General features: G+C 51.5%; 4 protein-coding genes across 4 annotated transcripts; 2 read left to right on the top strand and 2 right to left on the bottom strand.

The window, feature by feature from the left end:
- The first annotated feature begins 7858 nt into the window (after positions 1-7858).
- Positions 7859-9115, top strand: LOC34623957. The gene has a single exon (XM_022737058.2). The coding sequence runs from the start codon at positions 7859-7861 to the stop codon at positions 9113-9115; it is 1257 nt and encodes a 418-aa protein (XP_022592693.2).
- A 476-nt stretch (positions 9116-9591) lies between these two features.
- Positions 9592-10796, bottom strand: LOC34623958. Its single transcript, XM_026337522.1, has 2 exons — positions 10003-10796; positions 9592-9826 (listed from the first exon to the last, which is right to left on the bottom strand). Exons 1-2 carry the CDS (start codon positions 10794-10796, stop codon positions 9592-9594), a joined length of 1029 nt encoding a protein of 342 aa, XP_026193307.1.
- A 440-nt stretch (positions 10797-11236) lies between these two features.
- LOC34623491 lies at positions 11237-18225 on the top strand. The gene is made up of 10 exons (XM_026337521.1): positions 11237-11289; positions 11489-12678; positions 12796-13153; positions 13354-13831; positions 14018-14576; positions 14811-15355; positions 15640-16089; positions 16363-16854; positions 17033-17227; positions 17476-18225. The coding sequence occupies exons 1-10, from the start codon at positions 11237-11239 to the stop codon at positions 18223-18225; spliced, it is 5070 nt and encodes a 1689-aa protein (XP_026193306.1).
- Positions 18226-20526: 2301 nt separating this feature from the next.
- On the bottom strand, positions 20527-21868 carry LOC34623492. Its single transcript, XM_022736612.2, has 3 exons — positions 21498-21868; positions 21061-21368; positions 20527-20897 (listed from the first exon to the last, which is right to left on the bottom strand). The coding sequence occupies exons 1-3, from the start codon at positions 21866-21868 to the stop codon at positions 20527-20529; spliced, it is 1050 nt and encodes a 349-aa protein (XP_022592882.1).
- Positions 21869-26053: the final 4185 nt, after the last annotated feature.

Raw genomic sequence — 26053 nt, 5'->3', positions numbered from 1 at the left:
CAAACAAAGTGTTCGTTCTTTTTTTTGATTGTTCTAGAGGTTTGATCGGTGGCCTTTAATCTACTCGCTACCTGCAATGCCTCATTCAATGTCTTCTTCATGGAGCGGACACCTCACTCCCATCCCAATACAAGGCTTTATAGGTAGTTCCTGAGCATCCTTTCAATAAAGGTTCCTCGTGCCACTGCCATAACCATTCAGGGTTCCCGCATGGGGTGCAATCAAGAGCGTGGTGGGCGTTGCTGCCCCCCCCACACACTTTAAAGATTCACAGCGCGACATACATAGCACCTAATGGACACGCATACTATATATTCCGATTGTTTTAGCAAAGGCTACTGGGCAATAATCAAGGTGCACGAACAGCTAAGCCAAGCAGCTAGCTCCTTATTAAACCTTCGTTCAATTCAGCTTGTGTGGGGGACATTGTCCAAGTGCAGCTTAGCTTGTTGCACCTTCCCTCCCTCCCCCCTGACTTCAAAACACACATGGTGTTCTGTACCTGTCTGTCAAGAAGGCTGAGCACAAACGAGAGAGAGGCTTCTCGTCAATCGTTACACTTGTAGCGGGCGGCATAACCCTGAAACACTCTCTCCTGTAGTAATTATATTTAACTCAGATTTACCCAAAAAAATGACTGCCTGGCCTCTTTTATGCTAGGGTGGCTTATTCATAGCGGAGTACTGTTTGCTCGACACAAGAAGGAGCAGCGCTGTGTGCAGCTGAGACAGAGGCTATGTGCGTCTAGCTACAAAGCATAAAGCGTTTAGAGGGTGCAACTACGCACACCTGGCTGTTCTCCACTCAGGTTGGGAATCCTGTGTCTCATCCACTGGCTGAGAGTGCAGTAAAATGTCATGTTTATTCACAATAAATGTGTGATATTGATCAAGCTACGTGGTAATTTAACAATCTGATGCCCTTAGGCCCCATCCGGAAAGAACTCTTGGGCGATGTAAGATGACGGTGGCACAGCGCCTGCTGGGGTAGCACAGGCCTTCGTGCAGTCTGATGTGAACCATACAGGTGGTACAAGCCATATTATGAGAGCTGCTCAAATGCTTGAGAATGCTTCGATTATTTTTTGCCGACCATAAAAGTAACAAAGTCCCAAGGAGGGAAAGTACTCGCAGATGCAATAAGCCGTTTCGGCATGAAATTCAATTTGTGCCCTACAGATGAAGTGTCACGAGTGCTACTTGCGATATAGCTATTAAACTGTGGCGGGCTCAAATAATGGCTCTATTCATCTAGAATAACTCGCCCAGCTGTATGGATTCTAAGATTCCAAGCCTTCTTTCAAGCCCTGGCCCATCGCTTTACTCCGAAATCGACACAGTAGCAAGTTTTGAGAGACATGAGAATAATCAGCATGAGAATCTATAATGTTACCTGTACGTCAAGAAATATGCTACATTGTTATGTAAAGTCCACAACTTAGACGAATCCCCGCCACCTTGGTGTTTTATATAGGATTTGCCTGAATTGTCACGTCAGGTAGCCACATGATGGTCAACAACTCAACTATTCAACAACTGATTGGTGAAGCTTTTAAAAGTGATATACCTGAGGTTCCCGGGATCAAAATAAGTACAAATTTTCCGTCTTTGGCTAAAAACGAAGTGCCAAGTCGGGATTCAGAGCTTATGAGTGTGGGGCCTGTCTGCCTACCAAAGCTTACACTTTCATGTAGAGCAGGAAAGAAAACCAGGAAAAGATAGCGACGAGACAGCCCTGCAACAGCGCACCTGCTCCCATTGTAGGGAATTAGGTCATATAAAGCAAAACTGCAAGCGCAATCAAAAAGCTCCCACAATTCAACGACGGAAGTGGACTCGGCGGAAGCAGCGTCCTTGGCGATCAGGGACCCAACAGGCCCCCTACAAAAGCTGCGCAGCTAAAAGGGCTACACAGAAAAACGAACCGCAGTTGGGTTCCCACCATGGTTTTATCCTGCGGGGATGCAAGCTCACATTAATAGTCAAGAATCGATAGCGCGACTGGTCACTCTATGTAAAGCTGATCCGTTATCCTTGAAAACAGCACAGAGGTTAAATCCGTTTGTCCACTCGTTTGCGCAGCTCCCAGGAATCGTGTTCCTTTGCATTCGGTAGAACGCAAGGATCGGCAGGTTAGGGCATTTATGCCTCATATCAAATCGAGATTCTGTCCTATCATCATGATTCGGGCTACTCGGTAGTGTGCATCACATATGCTCCTGGGTATGCCCCTGGTGAACGAATGCAGGGCTTGCAGACGGTCAGAGCTGCGCGCTGTAATGGCTCTATGCCTGGAAGCGTAATACAGAGTCAATTCCTGGTTCTTCCTCACAGCGCTTATTTAATTCATGTTTAATGGGGTATGGATTTAGCAGAGATGGTGCCTAAACAGTTTTGCTAAGCTCTTATGTTGGCAACGCAGCGCAGTAAGAGTCAACAGTTGCTAGCATTTCTCTCACCCTACTGAATATGGGACGAAGTTCTTTTGATCAAAAGCTCGAATGAATCTTCAGCACAGAAACAGCACGAATGGGCGCATGTAAAGAAGGTGTTCGCGGATGTGCTTAATGATGACGAGCTGTCAGCAGGCTTGCCACTTGCTGCTCTTCTAGCGCACCGCAATAAGCCAATCCCCAGGTCAGGCAAAAGCACCACTTCACAGGCATCGGAAGCCCCCACAGCATGAACAGGATATTGAGCGGCAGGTAGATTACTTGTTGAAAAGAGGCAAAGTGTAGGATATGACCAGCACTTTGGGGCGGAACCTGATTTAGATGCTGAAAACGAGCGGAAGTCCGAGCATGTGCTTCAACGCTTCGCCCCTGAACAAAATTACTGTCAAACAGAAGTTCCAGATGCCTTATGTCGGCGGATGACTTGATAAGTTTTAAGGAACATAGGTCTTCTTGCCATTGATTGCGCAGAAGCCTTCTTACCAATCCTATTCCATCAAGTAGCAGGCACAATACGGCATTCCACACCCTCATTCGCACCCCTGGATGCCGTTTGGACTTGATAGTGCTCCAGCTGAACTGAAACGCCAAGTTTACAGGGATGTTCATCAGCCTGACGAAAGGGTGTATGGATGTCTACATAGTTGACGTATTGCATCCGAAACCTTCAAGAGTGTTGACGGCAGCTAGACCGAGCGCTTCAGCTGTTGCGGGACACGCAGTGGTATGTGAAAGTGCGCAAGGCTTCACTTTTCACGAAGCATCTGCACTCTTAAGAATATATGTACTTTGTTGGAGGCGTTGATGTAGCACTGCTTAAAGTTGAAGCAATCAAGAGTTTTTCTGTACTTTATGCACCTACATAAAGGTTGCAAAGTTCATTGCGTCTATTCATTGCGGATTCAGTCCGCGGTTTCGTAGCATCGCTGCTCCCGAGACCGATCTGCTCCAGAAAACGCAGTCTGAAGCCCGGATACAGGATCTTGATGTCACAGCAAAGGCGCTCATTGGCTGCATTACAATTTCCCGCTACGTGCGCTTCCTGATTATGGGTGCATTTCTGCCAAAGACCTGATTCTACTAAGATAGAAGCCATTCTTTCCCAGCAAGCTACGAGCTCTCTGAATCATCAACTCATTGCTTTCTATTATTATCGGCTCACCTAAAGAGAGCGTCAGAGTTCAATGCGGGAAACTAAGGTCGATGTGGTTGTTTTGGGGAATGGAAAAACGTCGGCACTATGTAAATGGGGTTCGCTTTACTGTTCAAACAGACTGTCTGCCTTTGAAGAGCCTCTTTGAAATTTCGGAAATTTGCTTCTGAGAGTTGTTTGCTCCCCCTTTGGCGCCTCCCGCCGCACGATTTTACATTGGAGTATATTGAGGGTGTCTCCAAAGTATTTGCGGACGCGCTTTCGCCATGGCCCAGTGATTCACTAAGCCGCAGTGCGCACAGTTCGTGTGTGTAATGGTTCACTGCCCCCTCAAAGTTGAATGCATCCTCTGATTTGACATAAACGCATCCGGTACTACTGCCAAAGCACAGAATGGCAAGTAGATGAGACACGACCATGATCAGGAAGAATGTCGGTGGCCCGAACCAAAGCGGGGAATCCTTCGCTTGTACATTCTGACTTTAGCTTTTACTGCGTTCTGCACATACTACAGTTTTCGGTAAGTGGCAAGATCTACATTACATTGGAAAAGCTCTCACGGCTCCGTCGTCGACTTAGAGCGCATCCAGCAGCGAAGAAGTGTACCCTGGCATGCGCAGATTCTCAGTGCCTTCAGTCGCATAATTTTCTTCAATCAAACCCTTTGCAAAGCTTTCTGGTTTCTGAAGAGCGTTGCGCTGATCTGGCTACTGTCGCTACTGTTGGACTGCCGAGGTCAAGGGTCGGAATAGCATTTGCGTCGTTGCCGAGTTAATGAGCAGATATGTCCTTTTCATGAAGCTCCAGTTCTGTCGCGGCTCAAAAAGTAGCTCAATTATTCTTAACTTAGTTCTGAGAGCTCCATTAAGCTCACAGAAGTTTCATTAGAGGAAGAAGATCGACGCTCGTCAGTGCATTCTGGCCTGCACTTAGGACGCACCTACCTCTAGGCCATGAGATGAGCATTGGAAACCATTCTGAGGCAGATGGTCAGACAGAGCGCGCCCCCACTCTCTGGCAGTATTTGCGACTCTATGCTCTCATGGATACACTTGTTTGGCTTTACTTTCTTCCTTGTGCTGAGTGGGCTTTTAATACAACAGTTAGTTGTCTACCCAGTGCTCCCCCATACCGGATTTGCACTCCGGAGCCTCACCATTATCAGTGGGTGGACATGGTGATCTCGAGTCAACAGCCCCCCTAATCAGCAAAAACTCCCAGAAAAAAGCTGGCTGGTGCACGCGTGTGCGCAAGGCTCAAGAGACATAAACGCGGAACTACGCTAGGCGGCACTCGGCTGTGTACTACTAGCCCGGAGCTTCGGCTCTAGTGGATCGGCAGACTTTACCACCTGCACCACGATAAGACTACAAAACAAATTGTGGTCATGGAGCAAGGACCCTGTGTTATTTTCTCGTAAATCAATGCTGCTTCTTATTGGGTCGTATGGTCTGAAAGTTTGTGCCCAAAAGGTTAGCAGTACTGGCTTCCTAAAGAAGCTTCGAAGCTCCCCAAATCATTCGCGAACTTTGCCAAGCAGGCAAGCAATCCGTGTTAAGGTAGAGTAATCACAGGAATCCATCATTATATTTTAGGGGTATTAACCGCCTTCGACACACCGCAAGGAAGTTTTTCTAAAGTGATCTGGGCCACGTCAGCCTACGTGGCTAAGGGAACAGCAGCTACGGGTTCGACTCTCTGCAGGAGAGTGTGTGGCTGTGTTTTGGCTCGAAATCATAGTCGCCATGAAGAGGACTACTCCTCTCTAGCATTTCTTTTCTCCTCATGCTGTATATATTGCTATGAAATTTTTGAATTATCCTGCTTACGTTCTTTACGCTTATGTATACGCAGACACTCTCAGTCATGTCTCAACATTCTTCTTTTGGCCATTTCTGGAACCCCTGAATTGGCTCTGCTGTATATGTAGTTATAGGGTCATGCATACCATGCCGTTTGAAGTGCAAAGGCACTGCTAAACAGGTTCGAAGCTCGATTTTCCACTGCAGGCCAGCTGTCCTGTGTATTTAGCTGCTCGTTGGCTATTAGCTAGTGTGTGTCTATTTCTTTTCGGGTTCTCTGTACCGGCATATGCCGACTTTAATTCTCTCATTGTATATGCTTTCACGCTTCGGCCTGCCTGGTAGTGGCGGTAGGGCTGAAACTCTTTATGCAAGCGGATGTCCTCGACGGACAAGTACGGAACGCGCGGGCGTGTTTTTGTAAAGAGGGGTGATGTTATAGGATGAGCTACACTTAGGCATGTTCTACTATACGACTTGCATCGAAATTAGAATTAGCAAATAAATGGTTCATTAATTTGCTTGTACATCCATCTTTTGTATTGCAGAGTGTGGGTAGCCTCATACAGGGCATAATGCTGTGTGCGTGTACCCTAGATGCTGTGCATCTAGCTTGTATTTCTTGGGGTTTCAGAGGCTACAGGTGAGCGTACCCTAAGTCTTTTTTGGCCTTCATGGCGGGGGTTCTAAGGGGAGCTGGCAAGGAAGAGGGGGAGCTTTTCTGGAAAACGCTCAGTAACATCCTCCTAAGTCTATATTGAGTCTGCAGTGAAATGCCTGACTACGGAGATCTCGAGTGGAGTGTTACATACAGCTCGCAAAGGCCGCCTTCTGCAAAAATAAAATCAAGCATTGAAGCATACACGATCACGTTTAACTGCACAGCTTTCAGGTAAACTCGTCACCGGTGAAAAGACCCTCTACAGCGTACAGGGGCCCTAGTTTTCATAGTAGTACTGCTTATGTCGCGCACTCACTTACCAGAAAATAAGCTGGAGAGGCGATTTTAATGTTAATACACAACATAGCCGTACATTACTTATAACGCTTCGCCTACGGCCTCCACCAGGAGAGACGTAGGCGAAAACCTGATTAAAAACTTCAAGTTATGCTGTTCCTTTCCTTCAAAATTTAGCCCCTCCTTATGCTCGCATCCTATGACGTTTCAGTATGAGGAAAGACAGCCAGCTAGGTCGCACGTTGGTGCACATATTAGGCACTCGTAGGATGGACACCCTGTGGCACGTAGCAACTAGAGCACAGCCACCCACCATTAGTTCTTGGATTACTGCACTATTCCTACAACAAATAAAAGATATTAGATTTCACGCAAAAAGTCGGCTCTGTACTGGTCCTCAGTTGGATATAACCGGTGTGATAGGAAGCGCCTAGCTAGCTTTAACCCGGTACTTAACGGTTTTAAGGTGAATTGAAGCTGCTACTGCTGTCAAGGACACTGAGGCTACAGAAAGGACGCTATGTACACAGTGAGGATGTGAATTTATTTAGCAGGGTCCAGGGTGTCTCCAATTAGGGTTTGCAGTTCGTATTTTATAGTGAAAACTTTATAGTCCTGCTGCCCATCAGAATTTACGCGTCCCCTGCTTCCACTCGAAGCATTTAAAACGTGCACATTTTGCCCCTGTCAGTTTCAGATGCCACATTTATATTTCTGCAAAAGGTTGCTGTGCTTTTTCCTTGTAGCTACAGAGTATCTGCTGGGTGCAAGCCATGGGGCTGTATAGTCACCAGGGTCACTTTCTTGGGGGTTCATCACTGGACCTTAATCTGATACCTGCAAATTGAATCACCCAGCCTCATAGATAGGCGGTACCCTAGACGATAGCAAACCAGTAACAACAAGGACACAGGGGGTCTTCGTGGGAAAGTATGTACCCGGGCGACTGGTGCCCCAGCCCTCAAATATGATCCAAGAAGACAGCAGCAAATCCCAGGGAGACAGCGGATTATCATTACACTGCTCAATTTCAGTCACACGCAAGTATTCCAAGACCCTCAGAGATCACCGGGACTGCAAGGTCACTCAGGTGTCCAATGGACTTGAAGGCATCGCCACTGAAACCGCCACCCGAAGTTTGCATAGGGCCATCGCTGTTTCCACAAAAGACTCACATTAAAAAGCCGTATACTGAATTGCAGTAGCGTGAATTTCGATAGCAGCGGCCGCAGCGCCTAGAGTAACACGTTTACCTACATTTCCTCCATACTCAGCAGCACTTACACCCCTCCCCCTGCGCCTGCCCCCACGAGGCTCTGCGGCAGCACTTGCAGTATCAGATGGCTCATTCGGTTTGTGATCAGCGGCAGCAGCGCACGCACTGGGGACTCTTGGACCCACTGCTGCCTGTGGTGCTGCATCGGCAAAGCCCTGAGAATCCGACGTCCCTAAGTTTGCGCTCTTTGGTTGCCGAGTCTGTAGCACCAGGGGTCATGCCGACCAAAGAATCATCTCGCATCACGGTGCAGCAGCACAGGGCCTCAACAGAGCAAGCTGCTGCGACTGCAGCAGCAGTTGCCGCTGCCGCAGCAGCGTCCGACGGAGCAGGAGCACCACTCCCGGATGGAAGACGGCCGCACACAAAAGTTAAGGGACCCCTCATCAGCGAGAGCAGCAAGAAGAAAAGGCAATCTATATGCAGCGGCTACTCATCCAGACGAAAGTGCGCAGTTGCGAACCCCTTACAGCATCGACAACACCCCATGAACTACCAGCGACAGCAGCCAAAGCAAAAGCAGCAACAACCAGAGACCGAAAAGACGAGGCTTGAACAGACGGAGCTGCACTCACTGCCGAACCCAGAAGTGCATGCAGCGCTTCCCCAAGAGCAGATATTGTTGCTGCAGCAGCAGATGTTGAAACAGCAGTTGCTCCTCCAGCAACATTTGGAGGTGCCTCAGCAGCAGCCCCAGTGGAATCTGCAGCAGCAGTATTGGGAGGCTAGACCAAGCATTCAGCAGGAGGGACATCCGGAGCACCCAGGGTCGCTTCCTCAATGTTATCCTTGTGCGCGTTCTGCTGTGCGACCAGCCACAGAAAGCCAGCAGCGAGTGCAGCAGTTGCTGCAAATACACCACGCAGCAGTGGAGCTGCAACACCGAGAGTTAGCTCTGGCCCTTCGGGAGTTGGAATTGCTGTACCTCCCCCTCTTGTGGGGCAGTGCCGGTAGTGGCAGCAATGAGAAAGTATGGGATGGGCTTCTAAGGAACTTTGCCCTTTGGAAGGGTGCGAAGGGGAGGGCCTTTAGGGCTGTTGGAGAAGGTCACTGGATGGTGTGGCCGGCTGAGAGACAGGATTCCAGCACTGCAAGACTGCAGCAGCAGCTTCCGCTGCTGCAGTCATGCATCTTTGGGGAAAAGCAGCAGCTGCAAGTGCTCAAGCACATGTGGGCGAGCGGAATGGATGCAGTTGGCGCAGCTGCTGCCGCGCTACGAGGCCCCCTAGAATCTGGTGGTTACATCGAATTCATAATGAGGCTTCCGATCCCCAGCTGCTTCTACTGGACAACTGACAATAAGGGAACCCCTTTTGTATGGCGCCGCATTGCCGGTGATCAGCACCTGCATCAAGAACAGCAGCCTCAGCTGTTTGGGCAGCAGCGAGCCGAGCAGCACACACACGCCGGAGCGGAATTCGAAGTAAATGAGCAGATGCCGCAGCCTCAGAAACTGGCCGAGTCATCTTTGTGAGCATCGGCCAGAGCTGCTGTTGAGTCAGTCGAAACAGAGTCATTTTGGCCCCGGAAATGAGGAATCCAGGCCCATCCATAATGAGCATTGTTTGACACCCAAGAGTTTTTCTCGGCGGACTCTGATGTCATGAGTCGCAGTGTTAGTGCAAGGTCACGCAAGTTTTAGAGAACAGGAAACGCTCATACGAACCAAGTCTTGAAGGGATCCTACACTCACTCTGCTGTTGACTCCGAACCTCGCTGAGAACAGCTATGCCACATGCTTCTATCAAAAACGTCTGCTGCCTCGCAGCTAGCTATCTTTTGCAGCCGTGGTTGACAAAGAAAGCTAGTAACCAGCTCGAGGTGCGCAAAACTTACTAGAGCTAGATATAGCCATCAGCAGCTCCCCAACATTTCGCTGCAGCTAGGGCCACGCGGAACTGGTCCGTGTGCAGACATGTTGCTCAGAGAAAAGCGTTTTCGTTGCTCTTATCAGCTGCTGTATCTAACCCCATGTTTTTTATGACCCCTCCCCCAAGCAGCAGCCACACCCTCACCGTGAAGGCAAGTCATTACCCCTAAACACTGCTCACTACCGCTTGCCTGGACAGGCCTGAAGAGTCTCCCATCAAAACTTTTGTTTCTTGAAGGGTTTATTTCGTAGCTGAAGCCGCGCAGAAACGGCGATAGCGGAGCCACCCGTCCCAAGAATGCGGCACCACATTCACTATCCAAAGGGGAAAGACAGAGAGCCTAGGGAGACGCTTCACTAATCAGTCTAAATCTTGCGTGCAGGAAGCCAGGGAGTCTGTCTCTTCTGACTTAGTACCGTAGGGAGCGGCGGATTATAGCATTAACCCCTCAGCCTCCCGCTGCTGGTGCACATCGTTTTGCGAGTGCTGCTGAGTCTTACGCTTAGCCATTCGCTGCTGTTCTTGAAGTTTGTGCTGCTCGTCGAGGGCCTTCCAAGTCTCCTGCAGCTCTTCCCACTCCATCTCGAGCCGCTTCCTGTAGCGGACGGCCCTGTGCTTGGCTCCGCTAAAGCCATACAGGCCAACGCGGAAGTACAGGTCGGCTCTCACGAAAAAGTTTTTTTGTGGGTTTCGACGGTCAAACTGCACTCGCCACGCCCCGCAGGGATGCCAGCGCACCCCTCGACAAGGAGATAAGTATTGTCTCCAGTCCACGGCCGCAGCAGCAGCAGCAGCAGCAGCGGACCCGCTGTACAACAAGCGTCTGACTGGCCCTGAATTCACAAGAGAGAGTGGGAGCGGCTGGGGAGGCTTAGGGGGATCTCCCGAAGCGGACGCCGGAGGAGGCAAGAAGGGCTCCTGCTTAGGGTGCACAATGCGCATCTGGTGGCGTCGTTTCTGTACTACTCGCTTGACTCCAAAGTCGCGCTGCTGCTTCAGGGCGTAAGCTAGACGCCATGACCCCATTGAGGCTGTCGTCGTGTCTGCCGCGGATTCGTTTGCTGCGGTGGCTGTCGGTGCTGATACTATCAGGCTCCTTGGTATGAAGGGACGCGGGGCAGAGCCATTCGGTTGAAGTTGCCGCAAATGCACTGAGGCGCATGTTGCTGCAGATGCTGGACTTTGCGCTCCTGCCATAGGGGTGTCTGACGGCAGGCCTGAAGAGGGCCTTCCGGCGAGGTGCTTATTCGGCGCAAAAGCTGCAGCCGGTCCTGCCGCGGCCATGGAATCTTCCGAAAGCCTCCCTTGAAAGTACCTTTTGAGGTAAGCCCTCGGAAGGCAAAGGGCACCCCTCCACGCGCTGGAGCTCATCTCGGCGCGAAGAGGCCCCAGGCCTCAAATATGGCAATCGGGCTAGAACTCCAGATTCCGCGGCTCCTCTCCGAAGTTCCCAGCATGGCCATGGTTTGTTCCGTAGTAAAACCGGAAAGAACGACGAACAAGCGGCCCTGCACTGAGGGAGACCACCATGGCCAGGCATGCAGCCGCTCGGCGGAGGGGCCCCCAGTGAGGGGCCCTCCCGTGGTTTTCACACTTGAAAGATACCTACTCGCGGCAGCTAGGATCTTTTGTGCGTATTCTACGCTTCGTGCTCATCATTTCAGCCCTCGGTTCGGCGTAGCGGATAATTTGAATAAGCGGACAGCGGGACCTTCAGGGCCTCAATGAGGGCCCCTTTTCAAGGACTAGGTGGCGATAATGCGGCCCCATGTGCTCTGCGCAGCCATTGTAACAACAATATGCTGCTCTCCAGTCTCCTCTATCTCTTCTCCGCGCTTCGGCTCGAAAGAGCCGGTAAGGGTCACCAGAGTTCCCACTGCAGTTGCGCAGTGGGAACAACAGCAGCATCTCTTACCCCTCCATGCGCAGCGACTGCACACACGGAGCATAGCCTTCGTACCGACGCATCAGAGGAGCTCCGAAGTCACCTGGTCTAAGGCAACACCACGGGCCTTACACGGAGAATCTCGGTCGCAAGCCAGACGATCCTCACGTCGAGCGGGGGAGACAAGCCCAGATGCTTGCAGCACGGCTATGCGAGCGGCCCCCGAAGGCGTCTCTATGGATTTGGGAGCCCCTAAATGGTCTTCAGAGGCGGCAAAAATGCAGGAAGCTGCGGATTTTGAGGGTTGGGGGCCGGTGTTGTCTTTGGACAGCGAGCAAGACGCTTCCCCACTACAGGCCCCCCTGAGGGAGGCCAGCGTCTCCCGGCTTCCGGGCACGATAGACGTACACTTCAGTTCCCCTCCTGGAAGCTCTCCTTCTGAGGGGGCCATTTGTGAAGACCCCGCCGACGGCTTGGCTCAACAAAAAGGGAGCTGGAGGCACTTGCAGCTGCCCCTTGAAACGTTCCTTTTCTTAGCCGTTGATTCTGAGGCCGACGCACTGCGCTTCTTGAAAGAAGGGGCCTCCGTTATGCTGGGAAGTGCTCACGCCTCTTCAGGGAGCCCTTCCATGGGCCCTGTCGGAGCCGGCTTTTATGAGCTCAAGTTGGCTGAAGCCTTATTCACCGAGGCCGCTGCAGCCGCTGTGCAGCGGAGGGCAGCAGCGCAGTCGGCGGCTCCAAAGGGAAAGAGTGGATTCGAGTCCCTTAAAAAGGCGATCAAAGAGTTCTTTGCGGCGTTGTACCCCCGAGTGGCGGAGGAGAGGCACCGGCAACAGAAGCAGCTCCTGCAACAGCAGGACCCTCTGCTGTGCAGGGTGGCACCTATCTGGCAAGACTTCAGAGCAACGCTATTTTCTCACGACGAACTCCCGCCGTTCGAGCGAGTTCCTGTGGTATCCGTCCGAGAAGGGGGGCCCCTGTGGGATGTGCGGCGGGCCTCCGGCGTTCAAGGGGCACCAGGCAAGCCTTCCTGCAGTAGGAAGCTGCTTTTGCGGCTGCCTAAATTGGCCTTGCATGAAGCCCTCCTCACGCCTTTGCAAATCGCGACTAAGGATGCTCCAGAAACTGGAGACACAGCAGCTTGCAGGGGCAACCTGGCGTTACGCTGGGCTGTCCTTTGTGCAATGGTAAGATACAGGGAGATGCTGGATCCTCAAGTGTTGGACCTCATTCCTGATCCCAGAACACCTCGGGGACTTCCTGATGGTTTGCTCACCATAGGTAGGCTCCAATGCCAAAAAGCCAACAATGCTTGAGCTAGATAGATATATATCTGTCTATCTAATGGATAGAGAGGGAAAGCGGGATAAATAGATAGATATATATTTGTATATATAGAGAGAGCCCTCTTTCACGGTACTACAGCACCTCACTGTGTAGCCGCGTATCCGGCGGCAGTTGAAAGGCGCACAGTGGGGTGCGGCAGGTGTCGAGAGCTTGGCCCTTGCTCTGTTACTGCATGTGTGAAGACGTTGTTACAGCTCTGTGAGTTTCTGCTTTTCTCTTACCCATTTACAGGTCTCAGTGCTGCTGCCCGCCAGCGGCGGCTACGACTGCTGCAGTCTATAGCCCAAGCATACCCTGTTGAATACGGAGGCCAGAGTCAAAGCAGGAACCTTAGGACTCGTAGCGCAAGCCCCCTGTGGATCCTACCCATGGGAAGTGCTGTGAAGGCGTGGATGGAAACCTCGACAGACGCTGCTCCAAGCTTCACGGACTATCTGCCCTTCCAGTTGACCCTGTCGCAGCGTCGACAGCTCTCGAGCTGGCTAGGCGACGCAACCAGGCTGTAAGCAGACCCTTCAGGCGTCGTCTACCTAAGCACTCAACGGACCATTGCAGCTTGGCTGGAGTTGCTTACATGCGTGGCGTTGAGCCTGTGTACATGCGTGACAGGGATTTGAACTCTTTGTTCCATGCCGCCAAGCGCAGCGGGGCAGCCGGAGACAACAGCGAAGCCGTGGCCTTACTCGAGGGCCTTCTGCTTTCTTGTGACCAGCGCCCGCCTGACTTGGATGCGATGGAGGAGCAACTGCACAGGGAGCGAACGTATGCGGAGGGAAAACTCCGAGGTCCTCTTGCAGCTGACAGCACGACTGCAGGGGCCCTATTAGCACTGCCCGCCTTCGTAGAAGCCTTGATTCTAGACGGGGTGGATGCAGGGGCACGCGTGATCGCTCCACTAATGGCGCAATTGAACCAGCAAGCCCAGAGCCTCGCTTCCCAGCTGGGTCTTCCCTCCGCTGACGGCAGTCTCCGAGAAGACGATGCCAGGGGCACTAGGCCAAGCAGGACCGTCTCAAGGGCGCAACTTCTCGAGCAGCGACGCGAGTTTTTGCTATTGCTCAACACCGTTGAAAGACGAATGCTTATGGTGAGCCAGCACGTGTCGCCGCCGCCGCACTGCGCTGCAAGTCGCGCATGTCTGCTGGTAGAGTCTTGCCGCGATCAATCACCATGCAGTGTGCTCGAGCAGACGCGCCGACAGAATAGCCGATCTTGCCAGAACCATCCTTGCGTCGTAGAGCTCTAATGCATGGGAGGGCTTCCTGCGTCTCAGGCAGTAACGGAGGCTCTGGAGGGCTCTATTCTGGGGGGCACTGGCCTGCACGCTCGCCGACTGTCCCCAGAACCGGAAGGGCCTTTGCCGGAAGATGGCGAGGAGGCTGCGGTGCGGACCTTTGTAGAGGCTCAAGTCTTCCTAAGGGATCTCACACACAGCATGCGGAAGACCCTAATGCTTCCCAAGGGGCCACATGAAGCTCATGCCGAGGTGACCGCCGCCGCTGCCCCCGTTGATCACCCTGAGGCCTCAATCCCGTTTCCGTCATTCTCTGACTTGCTGACGGTTTCTGAGGGCTCAAATCCATTAAATGCGGGGCGGCCTACGCTCGCAACGTCGAGTGCCCTGGCCACGGCGGCCGCTCGCCTTTACGCTTTCTTCCAAGTGAACTGCTTTGGAAGGAGCCTTCCGGACTCGCTTCGGCTGCGCATCTCTAGGGGCCTTAGTTCGCCCACAGCGGCATCGTGTAGGCTTTTTCGGGAACTACATGACGGCAGCCTCAGGGCCGAGTGGACGATACACATTCATCCAGATGTGCACCATCTGCCTCTGCTTGGTATGTATGCCCCCATGTAGATCAGGAGCCCTGGCAACACCAGTAGCATGAAGCGTTAGGAGCGGTAGCAGCAGTGAGTAGAAGGGAGCGTTAGCCGCAGCCGGCGTCCACACACCACGTTTTTAGCTGTGCTCTGTCCCTTCATTTGGCCCATGTTGGGGGCCACAGCAACCCTCTTTCGCTCCTGCGCGGATCAGGAGATGCGCTGTCTCGCGTCTCGAGGCGTTTCTGCAGCATCGTCGCTCCTTTCCTCGATGTTCACGATTTACAAGGACTCAGTGCTCACCCCTCGAGCCCTGTTGCCTCCGGGCGTCCCTCCATTGGAGGGGGCGAGCGAGGAGACAGAAAGTTGGGACGCTTCTTCGCCTTCCTGCTGCTGCAAAGCTGTGCGCCGATGGCAAGCCATCAGGCGAACGGCGGAGAGAAATGCATGGCCGTTTTACGTGGGTCTCCAAGGCGGAGAGCCGCTACAGTTCTCACTCGCAACATCCATCTGCCCACTGCAGGAGGGCCCTGGAGACCCTGCTTTGGTATGCGGCTCTCCGAGGCCAATGCTTGATATTCTTTCTGCCAAACCATCAGCTTCAGTTGTGCATGCACAGGTGGGGAGCTCGGGCCCCCACCGTCTCCTTTCCCTACGCACGGCAGTGCCCATAGGCTCATCGGGAAGCGTCAGCGCAGCCATGGCTCTGAGTGCTGCGGAGACAGAAGTGCTGCTCAGGGAAGCTAAGGATGAAGCCGAAGGAGAGAAGATCCTCCGGGCCCTGGAAGCTTGTACGGTGAGAAGGCGGTGTAGTGAAATGCGTTCAAGAGGCGCGTTCCCTCCAGCCTCAGTGAAATAGCACCAGCCCACGGCGGGAAGGCCCCGTTTCCTCTAAAAAGCCTCAGCGATAAGTCAGTTCCTCAAGGATCGTGCAGCCCAAGGCTGCGTAGGGCACAAGGTATCGGTGCAACAGCTCCTTCAGCAGCAGTAGCACTCTAGCCTTTCAACGCGGCTTGCTTCAGAGACTTGATGCGAACATGCACCTTGCAGATCTGGCCGTTCGTGTGATTCCCGCTTCAGGCAGAGAGGTATGAGGGTGCGCGACTGCGAACTCCACTGTTGGATCGCTTGGTGGAAGAAGGCATTGAGCCAAGAAGGGCTTTACTCCTCCTAAACACGCTGGTAGAGAGACAAACGGTGCTTCCTTCGAGCGGGGAGATCAGCGAACTGATGACGGCTGCGCATCCGGAGACTGCAGGGTCGCCTGTAGTTGTGCCCAGACCCAAAGTAGAGGGTGCCCTGGCCAATCTTTCTCGAAACTGGGAAAAGGGTTCCGTACATTTCCTGCCCCTAGTGTATGCACTGTGGGCAGGGGAGAGGAGCGCTGCAGCAGGGGCTGCAGCTGCTGGCGCTGTGTCTGTAGCAAAGGAAATGGGGGAAGAAGGCCTTCCAAAGTCTGTGGAGGCAGGAAGCGAAAGCAGTTCCCTAGATACGTGGGCCTGGAAGGTTGCCGAGAAGCTGCGTCGTGACGTAAGCTTCCAGAGAAGGACCAGAGAAAGCAGCAGGTTCTGCATGGCCGTGGCTACGGGGTGTGCGAAAGGGTGGCAATAGGACGACGGAGCTGTGCAGACACACAGGGCTCAACAACGAACTGAGGGAACGGTGGAGGCTGGCTTTGCAAGTAAACAGAGGGAGCAAGGCAGAACGTTCTTAGCACAGAACGCTTCCATAGAAACCGCAGTGCATCCTGGTCAATTTTGGGGAGTGTTGGGCGGTACTGTTGCGTATCGTCCGTGTTCTCAGGCTACGGGTGCCGCCTTTCTGCTGCGGTGGCTTGAAGGCCACACCCGCGGATACCAGCACTCCAGCGACTGCCTCCAAGCTGGTTCAACTGGAGTTGATCTACGGGGCGTTGTCTCACAGGGGCCTTCAGTCCCGGAGGAGGGCTCCCCTGCAGCCACTAAAGCTCTTTTCCAGGAAGGCCTTAAGTATCTTGAGGACCTGCATGTCATCGAGCACCAACATCAACATTCCCAGAGACTGATGACGATGCATCATTTGTTGCACAGCACGAATAACCAAGAAGGGCTTGCTGAGGCCGTAAGTCAGATCTGCGCTGGTCAGATGCCTTCCAAGACTAAGGATTCGGACTCCCAGCTGTTAACTGAACAGCCTGATGAGGCGCCGAAAGCTGTGGAGGAGACGCAAAATGCAGTCAAGGGAGAGGCTGCCTTACGAGGTGCTCTGGAAGACAGCGCGAGGCGCATCGTTGAAGGATCAGGACGAGATGCTGTTGTAAGTTAGTTTGACTCCGATTTACCGTACAGATTTTCAGGCAGCTCTGCCGTAGAAAGCCGACAGCCTCGATCATGACCTTGCTGTAGTTCGGTTGGCTGGGGACCTTGAAGCTGCATTATTTGCTGACTCCTCTTTGAAACTGAGAAGAGCAATCCTCGTATTGATGCCTCTGCAGGCTCAGCAGTTGTACGCCATGTTCAACACGAAATGCTTCTCAAGGGCCTTGCCACCAAGTCCGCAGTTAGTTTTTGCTGATCCAAATTCCATTACCGCTGCACGGGGGACTCTATACAAGGCTTCTTCGCCACCAGCTGTTCTTGCCAGCCACTATGCTGCCGTTGGAGACTTTCGCCAACCACCTGTAATCTATGTAGGCACTCTCACACTACGTCCATGGAGCCGAGGATTAGACTTTAGGATCTGAAACTTGGGGAGGTTGGCGGTCTTTGTTCAGCAAGGGTGGGGGCTTGTGGTTGTGTAGTCCGAAATTATGCCATTTCCTCATCAATTGACATGCACTCTGCAATCTCTTGCGTAGCCTACAATTGGAGTCTTTGGTCTATGACTGAGGCATGCACGAAGCTGGTATCTGTGAAGTGCTGCTGCCAATTTGAACAGATTCACCCAGGTGTCCGCGATATCTTCTTGCTGGCTCACGTACTGCTGCAGCAGATGATGCAGCTGATGGGGCGAGTTTATCAACCCTTCACAACACTGGGTGTCGAAACACCCCCCGAGTTGCAAAAGCACATCACAGCGAGTCAGCTAGCTCCTCTGGCAGATAAATATGCCACTAAACTAGCGAAGGCACCTATTACTCCGCCGGCTTCAGATGGCCTCCAGAGAATCCAGAGTCTCGCAAGGCCAGAACCTCTAGGGCAAGGCGAACCAGAAGGATTCGTTTCGCTCTCTCGCTTCTTTCAAGCCTCCACAGCTTTACCTGCGCTGCTGAGGGAGTCGGGTAAAATTAGTGAAGATGCGGCAGCAAAACAGCAGCAAACACTTCAGGCGGCCGCTACAGCACTAGCAAGGGCTAGTGCCAAAGGCACCGGAAGAACTCCCATGCAACACAACGCTCTGCATCTTGTAGCTGCCGAGGCAGCAGAAACCGCCTCCGCAGGAAGCTCCAATCCAGACGATATAAATCCTGCGGCATTCCTAGAAGCCGTTGAGTTTGTACAGATGGAGGCTGCGCGCCACTACGCTCGAGAGGGGACCCAGAAGTTGCCAGTAGTCGTGGCGGCTCCCGGAGAAGACGAAGGAGATCAGGCTGGTGAGGAAGAAGCGACCTTCGAGAAGTCTGAAGGGGCAAAGGCAACGCAGAGGAACTGGCAGGCGCTTCTAAGTACTGAGGAAAGCATCAGGTGAACCCAGGTTGTCCTCTTTCTGAGCAGTGTCTGCACGTTGGTATGACTCTGTGTCCAGAAAACTTGATACACGGCTGTGGGTAGAAATAGAATGCAGATCTGTATTTGTGTATTTGTGTTTTGCCTCTGCAAATCGTCCCGGCAAGGTTCTTGTCGGCATAGGTATCTATGCATATAGACAGAGCAAGGGATATATAGATGCCAACAGATCAACACAACAGCTGAACATAATAGGCATGTTGGTTTGATTTTCAGACTGGTGAAGCACGCGCTGCTCAACAAAGACGGCCAGGGCGGTACATCCCTGCTTGGAGACCTCGTTGAGTCTGGATCTACGTCGTTAGAACGGGGCATTGAGATCCTGGTGAGTTGCACGCATATTTTAGCTTCCATGATATTCGCTCTCAAATGTGTGTGCGCGTCTCGTAGCGGCGCATATGCCGCAGATGAACTTGTTGCTTGTTGCATCTGTCGGAAGGAATGCCGTTTCGAATATTGCTATGCACCTCATCAGAGTGCATTGGGTTTCGGTTCAGGCCAATGCGTTGGGGCCCGCGGAGGGAGAAGCTTCGAGAAGGCGGTGATGTCGGCTATCTTCTTGCATGTGAAGCCTGCTGGTTACTGGATTACTGTGCATGCAGTGTGCCCCCTTTTCTCTACGGCGGCGATTTCCGAGTCAGTGGCTCATCTACTCACCTACGCTAATTGCCATCTCCTGTACCACAAAAACGTGTAGTACAGGTTCGCGGATAGCGACTCAATTATTGCCTTTTGTTAAGGTGTCTCGTAGTAACGTACACAGCTCATAGGACTAGGGGACGCTGGCTCAGGGAAAAGATGCGCATATCATGGCGCTTCCTTGTCTACCTGCTTCGAGTTGACCCTTGGGTAACCACAGAAAACAGGTGACCGGTGGTCTAGGTGCACCTAAAACCAAAGGGCTTATCTCTTTCGACTATGATCTAGCTCAAATAAGCCTCTACGCCTGGCGAAGATAAGTGTTTGACTTCGCACAAGCATAGTGCTAGTGGCAAAGAAGATGCTGCAACCGTGACTGCACAAAAATACACGAGGTCGTGTGGCAAGCCCCATATTTGGCATGCTGTATTACTTAGGGGTCGCAAAGGATGCATGCTCTGTGTCCCATTAGACCGTTGATCACCTATAAAATGCAATGCATGCTACGGACGCCTTGGCCTCACCCTCGCTCCCCGACGAAGCTGTACATACTCAGGGGTTAGCACGTTGTGTGGAAACGCAGACTTCGGCGTTCTACAGCGTACCGTCTAAGAAGTGCGTAAGTTGTGCAACAGCAATCGTGCATGTTGGAAAGGGAGTTTTCCTTTGCCAAACGCTGTATGGTAAGACATCTTTAACATGCCAATGAAGTCAGCGTGTACCCCCTCGTCTAACAGGGATGCCACGCACGCTCAAATTCATAGCACCCAACCTCTGCAGTGGCTGCCAGTACTAAAAGCCCTGACTAATATCATGGCTACCTGACGAGGATCGTGTAGGCGATTGGATTTATCTTTGCCGCGTGGAATAGTTGTCACACGGAAGACCTGTTGTTCTTTGCCTCTAAGCCGCAGGCAGCGTATCCTTTGCTTCCCAGGCTACTTGACCTTTGCGCATTTACTTGCCAGGAAAGCGGGATACAATCCAGACTTTGCATATCATGCGACCGAAGGAATACCCCTGTAGATTCATGCGCAGTGGCGACATGTTGCGTCCATTAAAACGACAGAGCAGGAAGCCTCACGCTGCATTAATTTCTTACGCTGATGTTTTACACTGCTTTTTTTGGAGTCCCCCAAGTGTCCCAGTAAGCCAATAATTCGGGAAACCCAACAGCTATGCGCAGAGCTGCGTGTCGTAGAGTCAAATTCGCGGCGTACGCCGGTTCGCATTGCAAATTCCTAAATCGATCATCGGATGATCGTTTTTTATCGGCAACTGATTGCTTTGACCACTTAAACACTAATACTCTTAGTTCTTCTACTAAATGGTCACCATCTGGGGCGTGTGCATGCACAGCATGTGCACTAGGGCCCCATCTGCTTGGAAGTAGCGGTGGCACATGTTAAAAGAGAGTAGTCAGCGTGATAGGAGAAACCTCCCAATAGCTAAAGAAATCTACTCACAACTGCACCTCATGCCTTCACATCCAAGGAAGGGGCATACCACGGTGCTATTGCGCTGAGCGGAGCTCGGCGGCGCTAAATCCACAAGTGAAGAGCTGTTTGTACACCGCACATTGCTGCCACTACGGTGTCTCCCTAGGCCTTCTGGGGCTCTCAGCTCATTGGTATGAAGGGGCCATCACGCCCATTTCAATTCCCTGAGAAACTTGCTGCTGTAACTGAGAATAGTCGTACTGTGTGGGAATATCCTGGCCACCCTGTGCCCCACCAGGCATAGATGAGAACGTTTGCGTGTTGATGTACTGGGGAGGCTGCTCATGCGCGTACTCAGAAACTGGCTGGTAAGACTCCGAATGAGGGGCCTCTGTGGGCATGATGTCGGTATTGATGTCGCGTGAGTGCAGCTGAGGCGCCCACTTAAGCAGCAACGGCTCGAAGAGGAATGACCAGTAGCAAGACACAGCGTAGGCTCCAGCGGTGAAGAACAGCATGAAAACTGCTCCATAGCCGGTGAAAATCATCAGCATCACTGCACAGAGAGACATCCACAACGAAATCAGGGGTTTGTTCCGTGGCAGCTCAGGGCCATGGCTATGGCCATGGCCATGAAGCAGAGAGGCGCAGCGAGACCCCATTTGCACTTCGCAAAAAGCCCATGATGAAATCTACAATATCTGTGTACACAAGCTTACTAGAAAGCCCTGCCAAGGAGAAGAGGGTGAGCATGGTCCAAGCAAGCTCCTCGAAAGTGCCCTCATCATGGTAGCATTCGAGATAGAAGAGAGCCCAGCCGTAGGTGGTGAGGGCGATGGAATCAAGGAGGTTAGCCGCAGCAAAAATAATCCACTCAGATTTGGTAATGTTGAACTTTGACCACCAGAGCGTACTCAGGCTGTTGTACAGGTACAGATATTCTCCGAGGCGGAGCATCACTGCCAACAGGTCTAGAGTCACCGCCGCAGACAGGATCTTACTGCCAGTGCGGAACCCCTTGGTCCACCTGAAAAAAAGCGAATACAAATTTGGGGTTTATTCTATACACCTCAAGTGCGGCCTGTTATCCGTGGACAAAGGGGTCCTGCGAAGCGACTGCTTTAGCAGCAGGCCTTGCGTGTTGAAAGGAACGCACTTGGAGTCGTCAGCTACAAATGACTGGAAGAGGCACAGGCCAAGAGTGCCGGCGAGCTGCACAAGCATCAGGATGGCCATAGAGAGGTGAAATCCGTTGGACATATCCGGGTGTGAGTGGAAGGTGAAGACCCATCTGCCTCCGAAACCGAGAAAGAAGAGCGACATCAGCGCCATGGAGAGGGCCTTAAGACTGAACGATGTGCGCAGGAGCTTGGTAGTAAGGAAAGAGATCATGGGCGTGTGATCCTCTCCCCTGGGTGAAGGCTCCTCGTCATCCTGCATCATTGGATCCTGGTACTGCGCCATCTGCTGCGCCACGGCGTGCTGCTCCACGACAGCATCGTCGCCGTCTACACCGAGGTTGAACATCTTCCCGGAGTACACAGACACCCGATGCAAACCACCCGCACTGGGACTCCAGTAAAACCTTTAAAACTGCCCTCAGATTGAGAAGACAGCAGTTTGATCTGCAGCGTAAGCGCACATTGGAACACATCGGGCACGGTATAATCCACTCCAGGCCCGAAGAGCAGCATCAGATGCGCAAACATCCGTAAAGAGCACTAATCACGGTTTTTACTCCAAGACCAGCTATTCAGAGCTCTCATGTACGTCAGCGTGTGCATCTTCAGCGTCCTCCCCATCATGCAGTATGAACATGGAGCCCAGAGAGCTGCAACCACTCGGGCCAGTCACCCAGCAATTCTTCAGGGGCCAGCTAGCCTAATATTTGCAATGAAAAGAGACATCTTAAAAGTGATCGAACCAAATTGACTTTGAAATTTGGGGGAAATTGAGGCAGTAACAGCCAGAGGGCCCAAGGCTCGGTCGGCCACAGCGTGTCGGCTGCGGGAAGCAGCGGCAAGCCGAAAGAAAGACCACTATACTACGCACACTTACATCGACGAGGGCAATCCCCTAAACTTTTAAAATAATAAAGACAATGGAATGACGGGTACGACTTCTGTTTGTGCAACGAAGCGAGTCCTCTGTCTGCCTAGTCGGCTACCGCTGGACGCGGCCAGAAGCTGCGTCTGTCCCTCTGTCGGCAAGAGATCACCCTCATGCACTGGGTCAGCCAAAAACGTTCTGTGTTCGTCAAAATTTAAAGCTTGGTTCACTAAAGGCAAACCTTAAAACCCCTCACTTTAAATAAGCGAACAATAGGAGCAATGGCCCATTGAACTTGTTTTACTCCAGCCGGCAAGAAAGCCTCACGGAGTGCTTCTGTAGCTTGCGGGGCCTTCCACCCCTTCTACTCAATCTATCTCGTTAGATTATTTAAAAAAACGAGAGGCTTTCCTTTGCCACGGACTCCATGGGCAGAAACATGAGCGTACACTCTAGAGCTACCTTGCTGAGGGCAGTGCACAACCCCAGGGGTCAAGGCCACTTCAAATTAGCCCTTCCTTTAGCCAGTCAGAAGGCTGACACTTATTATGGCTTGCCATATCCTTGCTGGTCTCATATAAACATGCATGTCCCAGCTTGGGAGGCGTGTAGTGATTTAGAGGAGCCCACCTTTGCGTCAATCTAGGCTTGGGGCTGTAGCGGCCTAAGCTACGCCGAAACGCTTTCTACCACCGTGCTCAGTTTTAGCCAAGAATTAGTAGCCAATTGACTAGCTGGCTTGTTTGCCTGTGTAACTCATCCAGGGCAGAATACTTTTAACTTGACTAAGGGAGACACACGGCTAGATGCGTATTCGCTAGATGCCATGTGCAATTAAGTGTGAATGCTAGAAGTGCTTGGAGGGAGCAGCAAAACGCATCGGAAATGTCGACTTTTCCCATGCCGGGAACTCTGAGGAAGGTGGGCAGGGAGAGGCGGGAGTTCTTTTGGGAAGCACTCAATAACTACCTATCAGATTTTTATCGACTCTGGTGCTTAGTGCCTTTCTACGAGGACCTTGGATGGAGCACTGAAAAAATCCGCCTTATGAGCGGCAGCAATGGAGAATTTGGACTTTGCAGTCAGGGGTACCCCCCTAGAGTCACTCGCACTCTTCCATCCCTATTGATAGTATTTAACCATATGCACTGTTAAATCTATCGTGCTACGCGCAGCAAATACGTCAACTGTAGTAGGCGTTCTAAGGTCGTTGACTAAAGAATTTATTCTTTGGTATGGCTGCTCACAAACCTAATTTAATGCAAAGTATCTTCAGCTCAACACGATGCGAATCAATGTTGTGTGCGTGTGCCCAAGATATTACGCGCAACTAGCTGTGAATGCTTGGAGTGCTTATAGGGTGCATCAACACTCCTCCAACTGCCCTTCTCACCTTATGGAGGAACTCTGAGAGGGGAAGGAACAGAGAAGAAAGAGCCATCATGTCCCCAATGATTTTCTATTAAGCCTTTTATGACTCTGAAGAGGATTGGACCCCTTTGGGGACTGAGACCAAACATTACATTTGTAAGCACTGCAAAATGTGAAGTAGCTTATCGCTAAGGCCCCAGCCTAGTAACCACTATCAAGCAGGGTTAAGAAACTTGCAGGTTACCAAAGGACCACAAGGCTCAACTGCACCCCAATACGCGCGGCATCTCTAGGCTACGTAGCTCCTCCGCTATCCTTCTGCCTTTGGGCTCTCTTCGACAACCCGCTCTTGGAATGACGATTATTGGTGTGTTCTGATGCTTGCGCGAGCCTTTCCCAAAACGGTGGTGTGGCAAGGATCTTCAATGTAATTACTTTGCTCAGTTTGCCTTAAATTCCTTGAATAGTTTTTCTTTAGAAAAGCATCAATTTTAGCATGTTTTAGGAAACACTGGGACCATTCCATGCAAGTGTTCCATATGTGGTTCTCCGCTTTTTCACGCGCACTTTGCCGGCTGCTGCACGCTTGGAAAACAAACTGCAGCACCAAAACAAAGCATCCTCGGTACTTGATTCAGTGCCACAGGGTAGGAGCTAACATTACACAAAATCAGCACTTAACGACTGTTCTGTCGTCAACGATAGGTTTTGCATGCACTGTTGTACATAGCCCAAGTTGGGTGGTTGGGTTGATAGCTCCTTATTGGCCAGTGAACGGAAGTGCCACTTCTGCAACAAGCAGCTAGCCAGCGAAAAATTTTTGGCTTCTTATCCTTTAATCTTGTCCAGAATTAAACTAAATTTTCTTGCTAAGCTTAACTATGAGTCAATACCGTGAAATTATAGAGGAAATGTGGCATAACGAGCGTCCCCATGAAGTTTACAGTAGCGCAAGGTCCTTCTGTACTAACGATATAGGTGGCCATGCATTTGCACTAACTTTTTGTAGAAACTAAAACCTCGGATAGACTACAGACGCACAGCGCCCCTAGTTCTTTTAATTTACGTGCTGAGAGCACATTTTCGACTGCGGAAAATAGCTGGACGAGCGATTTCAGTAGTTTCACACTATTGGGAGGCTAATGTTTTGCCAAAAACGCGCAAATTCAGAAGCCTTTCGGTGCTTTGGGGCACACCCTCGGGCTGGTACCGGAAAAGAACGAAAGTTGATGCACTTGTGTTAACTTCTGCCTGCTGAAAATGGTCACTGCGAAGCAGACGACCCTGACGCCTCAGCCTGCCAAAGTCATTGACAAACTGCACGAAATAATCGTCTACATACGCAAGCTTGAGAATGCCTTTATGACACTTTTAAACTTGATGCTTTGACATAGCTGCAATGCATCAGCCTTCCCTCTTCAGGTCACAAACTGAGTTTTCTCAAGTAGCCTAAGAACGCAATGATCCTGGCAAACTCAAAAATGAAATTGTGGTAATTAGCTGTAAGCCAATAGAGCGTTGTAGTGTCCTCACAGGGGCGTAAAGCTACTTATTTATTGCTTCAACTTTTGTCACATCTGACTCAGTTCCTGCTGGTCAAACACGAAATTGCAAGAGAACCATTGTGTTAAAGAAAAACTAGCACTTACGTGCCTTCATATAACACTGTGTACCTTGCAACAGCTGAGCCTAATCCCCTAGGTTCTGTACGTGCTCTTGGACCCATGAGCTAAATAGAAGGCGTCATCAGTGCAGAGAGCCATCCATCATATGCACCGTCTCTAGTACAACCATTTAAATGTTTCATTCACAAACTGGTCGCCATTTTACGGTTAAAGCTAGCCAGCAGTCGTTTATGCACCTCTTTGGAGAAGGTATAATCCTAGATTTGTTGCTGGCTTAGGTACCTTCCGCGGTATGACTCCCCAATGTACTACATTGAGGGCATCACCAACGCAGTCACCAAGATGCTCTTGCAACGCCTCTGCGGTCCACACTTATGCAGCACAGCCGCTATTGTGTGTAGTGGTTCCGGTTTTTGAAGTTACGTGCATTCTATGCTTCGTCATCAATGCATCCTCTTTTCATTCAAATGCAGAATGACGGGCGGCTAAAGGACGAAGAGTTTAAGGGACTACTTGCTGCGGCTCAAAACAAGCGAGATCTCCGTCGCTTGTAAATCTGGTCTTTGCTTCGCAATGCCTTTTTGCGCAAAGCCCTTTGTCCTTTTCTTTCTGGGATGGAGGATCGTACACTCCTTTGAGAAGCTCTCCCGGTCCTTCTGGTGGCCGA

Source organism: Cyclospora cayetanensis, unplaced genomic scaffold (genome assembly GCF_002999335.1).
Source record: "Cyclospora cayetanensis isolate NF1_C8 unplaced genomic scaffold, CcayRef3 CcayRef3_contig_189, whole genome shotgun sequence".
Taxonomy (NCBI): Eukaryota; Apicomplexa; class Conoidasida; order Eucoccidiorida; family Eimeriidae; genus Cyclospora; species Cyclospora cayetanensis.
This window is presented reverse-complemented; position numbering and strand designations above follow the sequence as displayed.